The sequence below is a fragment of the Thermobia domestica genome, chromosome 10 (assembly GCF_964235325.1).
Source record: "Thermobia domestica chromosome 10, izTheDome1.hap1.1, whole genome shotgun sequence".
In the NCBI taxonomy this organism is placed as follows: domain Eukaryota; kingdom Metazoa; phylum Arthropoda; class Insecta; order Zygentoma; family Lepismatidae; genus Thermobia; species Thermobia domestica.
The window spans coordinates 83369340-83383026 of record NC_137463.1 but is presented as its reverse complement, the minus strand read 5'-3'; the positions used below and the strand labels follow the sequence as shown (position 1 = coordinate 83383026).

The following is a 13687-nucleotide window of genomic DNA, read 5'->3' as shown; positions in this document are numbered from 1 at the left end:
TACATTTTAATGTTAAACTTTTAAATATGTTACGTTCTTTATGGAAATTTATGTAAAGAAAAATTTTGGTTTATGTTGTAAATAGTTTGGAATGAAGTTTATATCCAAATACATAATTCTGGTCAATGCAGTACAGAAAATGACATCCAGGAGGTTGTTCAAGCATTCAAACTCATGTCGTCTCAGGACACGGGCGATTTTTGCACACGTATCTTAATATGTTAAATGATAATTTTTCCATAATGTCTTGTTCAAATGGGAAGATTAATATTTGAAACTCTTCCCGTTTGCATACGCATTAATTCTGATAGAAACCTCTACTTTATGTGTTGTATGTGATGCAACATTTTGCGAATTCTTATCAAGACTTATGTATACGACTTTTATAACAAGAGTTAATTAAGAAATAAAATGATAACTTTACCTTAAATATTAAAAGTACATCCATTTACATTTGTTACTGTTGTGGATATATGAGGGATGGGGATATATCGAATATGTAAAAAAGGGAAACCAATGAGCTGATTTAGATCTGAGTTCTAATTTCTCATGAATGGGAAGTATCTCGCGGGGAATGGATATCATGACTATAGGAGATTGAGAACATTGTGCTTCACAGCCCGATTTATATCACAATGTTTATAATACACATGAATGTCTGGGTAGAGTCATTCTTGTTAATGAAATAATATAAAATAACATGGATGAAATAATGTTGTAATGTAATTCATATGCTTGTGCTTTATGCTTACGTTTCGACAATGCCACCTTTTATTTACATAGTAGGCTTCTTATGCGAAATCTGTTACTAAGTATATTAACTGATTTATATAACTAAGACAGTAAATCGTATTCGCAGAAAAGGTTAACAATAACTGCACACGTCGATTTAGACAGAGGTTGTCAGGCAAGGCTTTGTGTCACTAAGAATCAATAAGAACTATTTAATATTAAGGTTAGATGTCATTTAAACATAAGTAAGCAAGATGTAAGAATTCTTGGTATCGACAATGGAATAATAAGATGTTTCAAACCTATATGGATCATTTATTGCAGCTTTATATGCTATGATTAATGGACAGAAGAAAGATCAGTAGTTAATGTAACACAGGGAACATGAACAAGTGTTTACATTTAATTATATAGCGATTCATATGTGACAAAATCACTTGTACCTTCTAGTTAAATACTAAGATAATAATTCAATCAAATCTACACTCTCTCTTTTGGGGAAAAAAGTACACAAATTGATGTGCACTAAAATGAAAATGTGGATTACTTTAGAATTGCATCTGCAAGAACAAGATAAGAAGAATAACGAAAACGACCCTTAAAATGTAGCATTTTATTAAGAAGCAATAAATCTCTTCAACATACAGATGGTTAAAATTCGTAAGTTAAATAATCTTCATCTGATGTCAACTTTCAATATTGGAACATTAACATATTGTTACTTCACCTTGCCGTAAGTTAATGACTTAATAACATTTGCTGTCTATACGTCGTAACAAAACAATTTTATTTAGCATTTCCCATTCGCAAGTGAAAGTTCAAAAGTAAAACAAACATCTAACGCATTGTTTTTAAGATTGACACATTCAGTGCGTTCTATTTTCATGACTAATGCAAGTGAAGATGAGATTACTTTTTTAATTAACAACAACAAAAATAACAACAATAACAAATACTACTACTACCACTACGAATAATAATAATAATAATAATAATAATAATAATAATAATAATAATAATAATAATAATAATAATAATAATAATAATAATAATAATAATAATAATGACGACGATGACGACGTTTAAAGTGAAGAGGCGTGAAAAAGTAGTGATTTCCTCTAGTGCTCTGAAATCACATCAAAGATTTCACAGCTTTACAACAACAAAATAAATAAATAAAAAATAAATTGCAAGTAGTATGTTTGTTAACACCTTGATCTGAAGCATATCTTACTACAATTATCCACTTTGAACTCAATATAACAGTTGCCTTGCTAGGTTAGTTTAGAAGTTGTGGGAATCTGTTAAATCTTTTTCCTATTAAATAAATTTTAACACTAAAGAGGATGGTGGTTTTGATCATATTAAAGAAATTTATCCAATATATATATACATCTATATATCTATTATCTATCTATCTATCTTTCTCTCTCTCTCTCTCTCTCTCTCTCTCTCTATATATATATATATATATATATATATATATATATATATTCAATCTTTGGTACTCCATCCATCGTTTTCTTTATTTTGTTTCAACTTAAGTTTCAAACACATGCATTCAGATGGAATACCAAAAATAGAACTACTACTTCTTTTTTTAAAAAAAAAAATTCAGGTATATCTGTGAAAAATGTATGGAATATATAAATTCTTCCAAGTTTAGCGTAGCTCAAATAAATGTTCAAAATGACTTTTAGGCACTTGTCACTTATTTCCTATTTGTTCGAATTTGAAGTATATTATGGAGATAATTATAGTGGTAAATGACAAGAAATAACTCATATCCTTCGTGATATTTTAACAACCTTCCATTTTACAATGGACCCCTTCAGGGCCACTTGCTGGGTTATATTATTATTATTATTATTATTATTATTATTATTATTATTATTATTATTATTATTATTATTATTATTATTATTATTATTATATTTCAGGGTAACTACAATATAGGTATAAGATAAACCAGCACTGGTTTCAAAGGTAAAAAGTTCTATGGTATATATTTATTATCAATATTGATACTATTTATCTTGTATTTACCATGTATAATCTATATATTAATCTTGCATATTCTTTCAGCAGCATATATATGGAAAAAAATAGAAAATTTCCTCTTTTATTGATATAGAATGACAGTTGAAAATATTGTTCCGTTTCAAGCATGTTTTAGGATACCGTCAGAGGGGAACAGAGACCTGATTTACTTTCGTTTTCTTTTATTCCGCCTATGCCATCTATATGGGTCAATGGGTAGTTTTACTAGAAAAGCAGTTGGTTATCTTCCCGAACCTCTCATATATAGAGAGGGCATTCTCTTGAGGCGGGGAACCATTTTAATGCTTCGAATAGCGGGAGAGGCAGTTTTGTCCTTTCTCTGGTTCTATTTTAGGGGATGGGAGTTCCTTGGTTAGAACAATCTAAATGATGACTGTTGTGCGGGTATTTTCAAAATAGGCTGAAAAGTTCATGTATAGTATAGTGAGTTGGCAGGTGAGTCCACAGGTATAGCTTAGAGTTTTATTTGTTTTACTTCTCTATCTAAGGAAATAATTTTTTATTTTGGATAATGTTAGCTCGCGATTTCACTTTAAGCATTTTAACTAGGACTTTTAGTGTTTGTAGTTTACATTAGTTTTTTTTTTTTTTTTTTTTTTTTTTTTTTTGTCTGGTCTCCTTGCCTGGGTTTAGTGGCTAGGCTTATTGCTCTGAGTTAGAGAGCTCTGGGTTCGAGTCTGGCCGACGTCTGGCTTTATAAGGCCAGGCTGATAGTTCGTTTTAAGAAACACATTTGGTTCCGCTCTAGAATGGTAGGGTCTGGAACGGGTGAATTTAACCTAATACCTTTAGATCTGAGAGCTGATCTAGAAAGGCCTCTTGTTGGGGTCTATTCCTCTATCCTCATTGAACCTATTCCTAGTAAATTTTGTTAGATAGTATCCTTCTTGAAGAAGGTCTGGTTCTGTGTTTTTCCTCGCATAGGTTTAGGCCAGGTGCTGGATAAGTGGTGAAGATATCTTTAGTACTGTAAATTGGTACTGTAATAGTACTTCATCAGCTTGTAAGAGAACGCTTCCTGAGTGGACCCTGTTAAGTTAGAGTAATTAGTTAGAATAATTAAGTTAGAGTTAGTTTATGTAATTTTGTCTTGATGACAGAAGTAGAAAATTTTTAGATCTACTATAGTAAGAACTAATTCCCTATTCTTTAGGGATTAGGATAGAGAAATACTTAATCCCGCCTCAGTTTCCGGGAGGGCAAGTAGAGGCAGATAAATATTTTATCTAGTGATCATAGACTATTCTCAGCTATCATTCGCTCTTTATTGAAATAAAGATATCAAAAAGAGGAAACTTTAGTTTTTCATTATAATTTGAGTCTGGTATGCTAGTTGTAGTAAGAACTCCCCTAGATTCTTGGAAATAGGGTGAATAAATTGGTTAATTTAGAATTGGTCGACAAGAAAGGTTGTACTAGGATATTTAAAGGATTAAGAGGTATTTAACCTATCTTTTCTCTCTGCCTTCCTTGAGTAAATTAAAGGAAATAAGGGAGAGAGGGGAATCTTAAACCACCCTGACCGAAACCAACCTTGGTGAAGTTAATTATTTGAAATTAGTGGTTCTATCATTCCTCCTCCACAGGAATATTCTTTTGGAAAGATAGCTGTCAACTGGTTGGTGTGGTAATAACTTTAGATACTGTGAGTCTGGTAATAGCACTCACACGCAGAGAGGTTCGCCCATAACCATTACCAGCTGAGGGCTCGTAGAGGGAGCTCGTAGAGAGCTCATACAATTTTTAACAATTAGTGCTTAATAATTACTATGCTTGGCTTGTTTAGCTACTTGAGAAATTGAAGAAGCTTTTTATAATAAAATATTTTTCCAACAAAAGTTAGTTGCTAAATAATTACAACTTGTACCACTTCTGAAAATTTTCTTGTTAGTACCCTTACAGAAGTAGGCCAAAACTTAGCTTAGCTCAGAGAGGGGAAAGAAAATACAGTTATGTGTATATTCTTTTACGGAAGCCATATAACATAGGGCCTATAATCTCATGAAACACGAATAGAAACTACTGACTTAAAAAAAAAAAAAAAAAAAAAAAAAAAAAAAAAAAAAAAAAAAAAAAAAAAACTGGCGCAACAGCTTTTAGGATACCAGGGTTCACAAGTCAGCTCATGTTTTGATGTGGTGTGTGGTCAGCACATCGGCTGCCCTCACCGTTAATTCTGGCTTTCTAGACCGACGATCGCTATTTCTTTCTTTCAAGTAGTTCCGCAATTGTCCTCACGACGATGGATGTATGCCACAATGCCACCTGGTGAGAATGAACGATCACCCATATTTCCTGTGACCAGATCCGGTACTACCTGATTTCGAGGATCTCACGAAAAGTGGTATTCCAACGCGGCTAGAGTGTTGGTATAGGAATTGTTTGTACATACCTACATTATATAGATGATTCGTTAGTCTCGTTACTAACAATTTACTTAAAAGCAGTTTTTTAAAACTTTATTACAGGTGCGCCGCTGGTTGTGTCATTTCCTCATTATTACCAAGCAGATCCTCTTGCATTGGAAACAATAGATGGTCTTCATCCTAGTAAAGATGAGCACGAGTTCTATGTTGATATTCAACAGGTATTTAAACATATTTTCTTAATTAGTTGGTGTCTTATAAGTAGTATGCACGTCACATTTGGGAGTATGTGTTCTACTGTTAGAAGATAAAAAAAATGAAGATACAATGTGCTACTTAACAGTGTAGAGTTAATTAGAATTTTGAACTGTGTCTCGTTCATCGTTCAGTGTACTGCCTGTCGTCTTGCCAGTAGCATATTGAAAAGCTTAATGAGAACACAGCTTATTATTAGGTTCATCGTACCATGTGGCGTGGCTGTGGTCCAATATCAATTTTTAGATTTACAAAACATTTTGTTTTTCTCAATTTTCTCGAAAACTACGCATGAGAGTTTACACGAACACATATCATTTTATTCAGCTCAATGCGATCTATTGATTGTTACCTGTCTCGATTTTTTAAAATTATTAAACACTAATAATGTGGAAGTATTTATTTATTTTAGATTTTGAAAGTAACCTTGTTCAACGGAAGTATATATATATATATATATATATATATATATATATATATATATATATATATATTCTGGTAGAAGAGAAATTTCTGGAGATTGTTATGTAAATTAAATAAGTAACATGATTAAAATGACAAGCATACGATTACTGTCTGGCTCAAACCTCTTCATGTTTGAGGCGTGCTTTTTTTTTTTTAACACTATCCAATTAAAATTACACAAGGTTGTTTTAATATTCGATGTTTGGGAGAAATATTATTTGCATTCAAAAATGTCTTTGTTAATAGAATGTTGATGTATGTTTAAAAAAAAAAAAGAATATCGTTTCTAAGTAATTACGGGAGAAACGCATGATTCTACTTACAGTGGTTCATTATTTTATTGTTAGATTGTTTCTCCATATACAAGTTAAGCTAAACCAGTGTTTATTCTTTCACTTTCTTGGTTTGAAGTGTTTACTTCGTTCTCCCATCTGTGTTTCACGAAAGAAACATTTCGCGTTATACTTGGAACACGAAAGGAAATGAAATCCGACAACGTGGCTCTTACACTCTATTGACTTTCACTAACATCTAGAAGTTTGACAGTACTGGGTGAGATTTCGGCACAGAATAAATCTACTTTAATACCCCTTTTCGACCAAAATTTTTCAAATTTCAAAGCTTTTCGAAAATTTGTATTTTTCTTGATTATAAGAACCTATTTAAATGATAAATTTCAAATTCAATTAAGTTCCTTGTCAAAATGCCAGTTACAAAATTGGAACTCCAAGACCGAATGGGTACAGTAATATTTGTTCCAAAACTGGAATACCAGGAACTTACTTGTGCAGTAGTATTTCTTCCAAATCTTCACGTTAATTGTTATATAAGCTGAATATCAAGAACAAATGAGAACAATAGCATTTGTTTAACTCTAACTGTACACAAACAACACCATAAAGCGAACGACCATTTACTGATATCTATCCCCAAAATATATTTCATACACAGAATATATATATATAACGCTTCAAATATAGGAAGTGGTATAGTAATGTGAATAAACCGTAATAGACACATTTCAACGTTACGATTTCAGACTGCTAAAACTAATGAAGTAGATCTGAAGAAATAATGTAGAAGTCTAATGAAAACACGAGAAATTTCTTCTTTCATTCCGCAATAGGTTTAGAGACTTTCCCATAACTGGTTGTGATGTATCACTATAGGGAAGGATTAGACTGATCACTTAATTGATTTTTCGCATCATTCTTGAGAATTATATTTTTAGTATTGCATTCTTGAGAAGTAAAACGATTTTCAATGTTAGAAGAGTGAACAATTACATAACTTCAGCTTCTGACCTAAGTTGATGTCCTATTAGATTGTTCACTGTTCCTCCTTCATCTTCGTCTGCACTATCTTCCACCTATCAACATCGTTATGAGGTGGGGTAACATATACTGTAGCACTAGCAAGTTCTTTGTCTTCATTTAATGCTGTAATATTTCTTTAAATAATGGAAGTGCTTTTTTCACATCTATTACTATGTATCATCATTGTTTATTGCTTTTGTTGTTATTATAATTAGTAGTAGTTTATTTCCCAAAACGAACTAAATGTAATATATTTTTCTATTTATGTCCTTTGTGAGCAGTGTAGTTACGTAGAACGGAATCTACAGTTCAAATGGGAATGCTAATTCACCTAGAATTGAAACCCAGATTCTGTACACCAAACAGGGGCTTGCTAATGATGTGAGATGCGATATATGTATATGTAGCAAGAGACATTCTGCATCTAGCTTTTGACAGTCTATTTTATATCCTTAATGCAGTGATTACCAAACTTATAAAGCTTCTGAGCTGGCGTAGCATTTTTAAAATCCTACTGTGAACTATCAACCAAAAGAACTATCATTTTCTTTTTAATCTTAAACTTGCAACAAACAAATGACAACACTAATCAAGGTTAGCCAAATGGAACGTTAACGCGATCTACCGAAAATGTCCCTGCGAGTTACTAGTAGCTCGCGATTGACGGTTTGGTGATCACTGCTTTAATGCAATGATGAGAAAATGACAATTAAATAAATATTGCCTTTTCTTTCCAGTACTTTTAGAATTTGTATATGGTTATTAGCGCCCGTGTAATTTAAAAATAATGTAACAAATAGACACGCGGTGCACAAGTTATGAACACAAACAGTTTACAATTGAAAATAAAGTACAATTTTAGGACTCCGTAAAATTTAACAATAATACAAACAATGATACCGTTCGTTCTTGTATGTGAGAGGTCCCGGATTCGATTCCCAGTGGGGATACTCGGTTGAAAAAGTATAAAAGTTTTGAGGACAGCCATCCTGAGTGAGATATTTCCTGGGTTTTCCTCATTCACGCAGGTAAATGCCGGGATAGTACCTAACATATAGGTCCCAGGCCCCTTCTTTCCTTCCCTTCCTCGGATAGTGTGATCGCCGAGGGATGTTAATCCCTCATTCTTGACGGGCTAACATGGTTTTAGATGCCGAAAGCCCAGAAACCTAATTCCTAATCCTAATCCGGTTCGTTCTTGGCATTTCAGTAAGGACTATGACTAGAGATTTCATCAGTTTCTGTTAACACATAAGAAGGGATGGTTCGGCTCGACTTAAGACGAATAAAGGCCAGAAAACTGAAGCTTCATGGCCCTTTTCATATTATTATTATTATTATTATTATTATTATTATTATTATTATTATTATTATTATTAATAATAATAATAATAATAATAATAATAATAATAATAATAATAGTTGTCTACGTTATACTAATAAAATATTAGCGTCTAAGCAAGGTAGCTATTAATTGAACTTGCATTCTGAGTTCAGACGTGAACATAACAATAATAATAATAGTGATATACCCATGAGATGGGACCTGAGGGGTTGGAACTTCTTATTAAAAAAAAAAAAAAAAAAAAACCCTTTTAGACACAAATGCAATAAATTGAATGTATTTTGCGTGCTTATTTTGCATGGTAGGTCCTAATCGAAAAAAAAAATCCTGGGTTAGTCCCTGATAATGAATACTTTTTCTTATTGGGGGTTGTGAGAATATAATGTCAGTGCGGAAGATAAATAAGATTTTAAGATAAAAAATAAAGCAAATTCGCACTAGTCATGTACTAAATTATAAATAACTCTGCAAATACCCATAATTACGACAATTGTTTAAATAACAGCTACAATATTGGTTTGTCGTTGCATCTCTTCGTGATTATATTATTGTTTAATTTACAAACGTCCTTTAAGACAGTTACTTCTGCTCAGTAATCATTGATGACGGTCTGACGAAATGCTCATCAAATGTTAATATTTTCATGGTAGAAATTTATAAACGGTGAAAATTATTATTATTGTGTCATCCACATTCCATTGGTTACTATTGTACGAAAGTGTACAACTAAAGTGTTCTATTTTCTCTGCTATGACACTTTAAAATCATAATGTGGGCATTGCACTACTTGACTTCTGAATGCCGGCAACACTGTGAACAACACCAATCCGCTTATTAAACAAAAACCTTTTCATCAGTATTAACCTTTCTATCCATTTAGAGTGCATAAGTGCCAAAAATTATTTATTTACCGATTAAAAATACTCATCTCTAAATGGTTAATGATTTTCTTGAAAAAAAAAATAAAGAAAAGAAAACATAAATTAAGTTAAAGAGAACCAATTGTGTGTATGCATACAACATTGAACTTTTATTTAATGATGGTATGATTATTGTCCTTTGGAGAGTCTAATCTTTAGACACTGAAGGAGATCTGAGCAACAGAGTATTAAAATAAATAACAAACACTTAGAAAGATGTTGCATCCTCTCGATTTCTGTTCAGAATTTTGTTTATTTGTGTATATTTTTAAGTGTGTTAAAATAAGTAGTACTCTAATGCTTGATAACTTTCGATCTAATTAAAATTGAAACATACACTGAAATATTACTTACTCTTACTATGGAAGGAAAAATACTTTAATAATAACGTATTCTTTTTTTAAAAAAAATCTTGCAGTCATAATTTCGAATTTTATCTGTACATTTATATGATTTGGAATCTATGTGCTATTAGCAAAGTCCAGTGCCAAGTTCAAGTCAGTGTGTGAAAAATTTTCCACAATTAGTGAATAGTTTTACTGCCATTACAGCAATTTTAAGTATGGAATTTATTTCAATTTTCAACTTTTTTAATTTATATTTCAAATTTATCTATTTTCAGAAATTTGGAATCCCTCTGGCAGCCAAATTTCGATTGCAATTGAATGTTGTTGCAAGACAAGTCGATGGAGTTAAACAAATACAAGCGTTTAAGAAGGATACCATTTTACCCATTATGTGGATTGAGGAGGTAAGCTAACAACGCAACAAAAATATAAAAGATACTTTTTTATTCATATGTTGAATGTTATTTCCGGCACAAATAAATAGTTAGTTCTAAAAAGTAAATTATGTTTTGTCTGTGTGGTATACGAGATAGTTGTCTGGATGCCATTGATTAAGCCTAGAAGTTTTGATGTTGAGCATCTTGATTGAAGTTGTCCCTTATCATATTCGGGAAACGAAGGATTAGTTTCTTATGCAGTCTCTAGTACAATAATCCACAACATTCTTTTCGGTCTCGGTTAAGTATTTTTGAAGGGTGCATATTCCTGGTACACACAACTTCTTTTTGAAGTGCATATGCTATATCAGGGTGTCTATCGGACACGAAAGTCACGAAGGTCATGAAAAAGTCACGAAATCACAAAACGATCATGAAAGTCAAGAAATTTAGTTTTTGGGTCATGAATTTTTTTCTGTACAAATATAAGCACCTACTGGAAAATCTTGTTTTGTAAAACGTCAAAACTCACCACCAAAATGTCTATGGTCAGCTTTAGACGCTACAAAATCGGAAGAAAAGCACGCTTCTATCGCGTGCATGAAAATTCAGCCTAATTCTCACCCAAAGTTGCTCTTGAAAATGTTACGAAATTTTATGATTTGGTAAAGAAAAGGTCACGAAAAAGTCACGAAATTTCATTTTGGAATTTCAGTAGACACCCTGTATATGTTTCTCAAATTCTGTATTTGATTTGATCTAACTAAGAATTAGTAAATAATAGCGATGTGCGAGATGATATAGATTAGAACACAAGAAGTACATGTTTGCCCATTTTGCTTTACCCGCTGCACGAAATTATAAGGTATAACTATACTTGCGTAGAAAATAAATATAGTTGAAAATAAATAGTTGAAAAGTGTACAATGTTTTGTTTGTTTATTAGCTGATTTTTGGGTAAGAAATATATTCAGGATTACATGTCATAGTTCTGAAATTTCACGGTTATGTATTCGCTTCTGATATACTAAGATCTAAGAATACGCCTTAAAATGCAGAATAAATTAAAGTATAATATATACTCTTCTTAAGGCAGTTTGTTGAATGTTTGCAGTATATATATATATATATATATATATATATATATATATATATATATATTCTAAAATACTAGAAAAACGAGTGGTATGGTTGAATTACAAACCAATGTTTCTTACTAACATAACAACTATGAACTGTGAAAAGGACATTAGCGCCATGCAATGGCACAAATGTGACCAGTATTATAAAAGGTTAGCCAGTTGCATTTTTAGCAGGAGCCACAATAAGGTTGACTTGCTCTTTCCTTAACATCAACTGGAGGTCTTAACCTTAAAGAAAAAAGTTCTGTTTGTGCGTAGAGTATAATATTAAAATATTGTAACATAGATTTTTAAAAATACTTATGAAATGCTAAAATCTAAACATTTTTGAGATATCCAATGCATTTATAAGTTAATTGTGACGTCATACGCTTTTGTGAAATATTTATTTACAAAGAATTGATAACATTCTGCAAGCAACGTTCATTTTAAAAAGTAGCATTTACTTAAGTATCAAGTTACATTGTAGTTACATCGTTAATTTTTAAATATAGCATTTTGGAAATATTAGAAACTTATATTGTAATATTTTTTTTAAAAAAAGAACATTTTTAAAGTACTAAAACGTTAAGTTGCAAAATTTAAAATTTTAGTAATAGTATTTAGCTAGTACTAAAACGCTATGTTGTAAATTTAAAGAAACACAGTCATAGCATTATGAAAGTAATATAAAGTTTAAAATTAAAAAAAGTAATAGCACTTTCCAAAGTGCTAAGAGATATGTTGTAAAACATCATCTTTTATTCTTGCCAGAAATTGAAACTGTGTGGGAATATGCAACACAGTTTGCAACACGGTTTGCAACACGGTTTTGCAACACAGTTTGCAACACGGAATGTAATGAATAGTCTGTATGCGTATGGGTTTTATCCACACCAAAATAATGAAGACACAAATGACAAACAGTTAAGAAAACTTGTTCTCGTATTTTTACACACTAGAATAAAATCTAAAATGATATGGAATCACACATAGCACAATTGATTCAATAACAGAATCTGATAATTCACTAACAGAAAGAAGAAATGTAAAATTTAGAAATATGGAGAAGAAATAATAACTTTATTTATTTGAATGGGCTTTCTAAAAATTAAAATTTCTTTTATTATTATTATTATTATTATTATTATTATTATTATTATTATTATTATTATTATTATTATTATTATTATTATTATTATTATTATTATTATTGTAATCTTTATACATTGAAACCTGCCTAGGTTGGCTATTAAGAATAATAACGTGTGAGGCTTGACTAAAAAAATAAAAGAACTGGGAATCCTGTCAGTAGTACACGTAGAGCAATGGAGAGCGCATGAACGCAGAAGAACTTTGAACTTTTGAGGAGAGAATGATATACATGCGTTGCCACTCCCAGTCGAGTTTAGTTTGTGAGCAGTGCTTGAAGAGAGATCTGTGCAATTGTGAAAATTGAGAAGCTATTCTTCCGGCATAGCAAATGTGAAAATTGAGAAGCGCAAATTGCAAATTGCAAATTAACTTGAAATTCCTTGTAAAAGCGAAGAAATCACCGAGTGAGTGTGTGAAACTGTTGCAAAATGCATATGGTGATGTCACGTACGCAAGTGTTTGAGTGATGTACAAACTCTTCAGTGAGGAACGCGAGAACGTTGATAATTATAAAAGATATGTTCGTCCTTTCACAGCAATAACAGAAGAAAACTTGGCAATAGTGGTTAACATTGTCCGAAAAGGTCGCAGATTTAGCATTCGAATGGTCGCAGACACGATGGGCATCTATAAGAGTCTGTCTGCACAATTCTGCTCGACCATTTGAATATGTACAAAGCTTCCGCGAAAATATTACCAAAAAGCTCACACAGGAGCAGAAGGGCTTCCAGAGACATGTGTGCAGTGACATAACGGAACTGTTGGAAGCAAAACCAAACTTGTTAACAAAAATCGTCACTGGTGAGAAGACGTGGACTTTTCAGTATGATCCTGAAACGAAAAGGCAATCAATGCACTTCCTTATCGTCGCGAATGCAAAAGGCATGCAGGAGCAAATCAAAAATGAAGGTCATGTTCAATGTGGTTTTTGATATCAATAGCCTGCTTCTCATTGAATGGGTACGATTAGTCAATGGGTACAGTGAATAAGGAGTATTAGCAACATGTTTTGGTGAAGCTGCGAGAACATGTGAGAAAGAAAAGATCCTTCTTGTAGAAAATCAATTAATGGATTGTGGATCACAACGATGCTCCTTCGCAAACTGCTTTGACCGTTAAACAGTTGCTGGCAGCTAAGAAGATTCCAGTGATGGAATACCCACCTTATTTGCCGAACTTGGCATTGTGCGATTTTTTATTTTTCCAAAAGTGAAATCTGCCCTCAAG

General features: G+C 32.0%; 1 protein-coding gene across 2 annotated transcripts in view; it reads left to right on the top strand.

Moving 5' to 3' along the window:
• The window catches only part of LOC145662516 (scavenger receptor class B member 1-like), a 159192-nt gene that overhangs the window by 129845 nt on the left and 15660 nt on the right, over positions 1–13687 (top strand). For both annotated transcript variants that reach the window (XM_081728169.1, XM_081728168.1), the window contains 2 exons: positions 5262–5380; positions 10083–10211. In XM_081728169.1, the coding sequence (XP_081584295.1) occupies positions 5262–5380; positions 10083–10211 (248 nt within the window). The remainder of the gene's footprint in view (positions 1–5261; positions 5381–10082; positions 10212–13687) is intronic.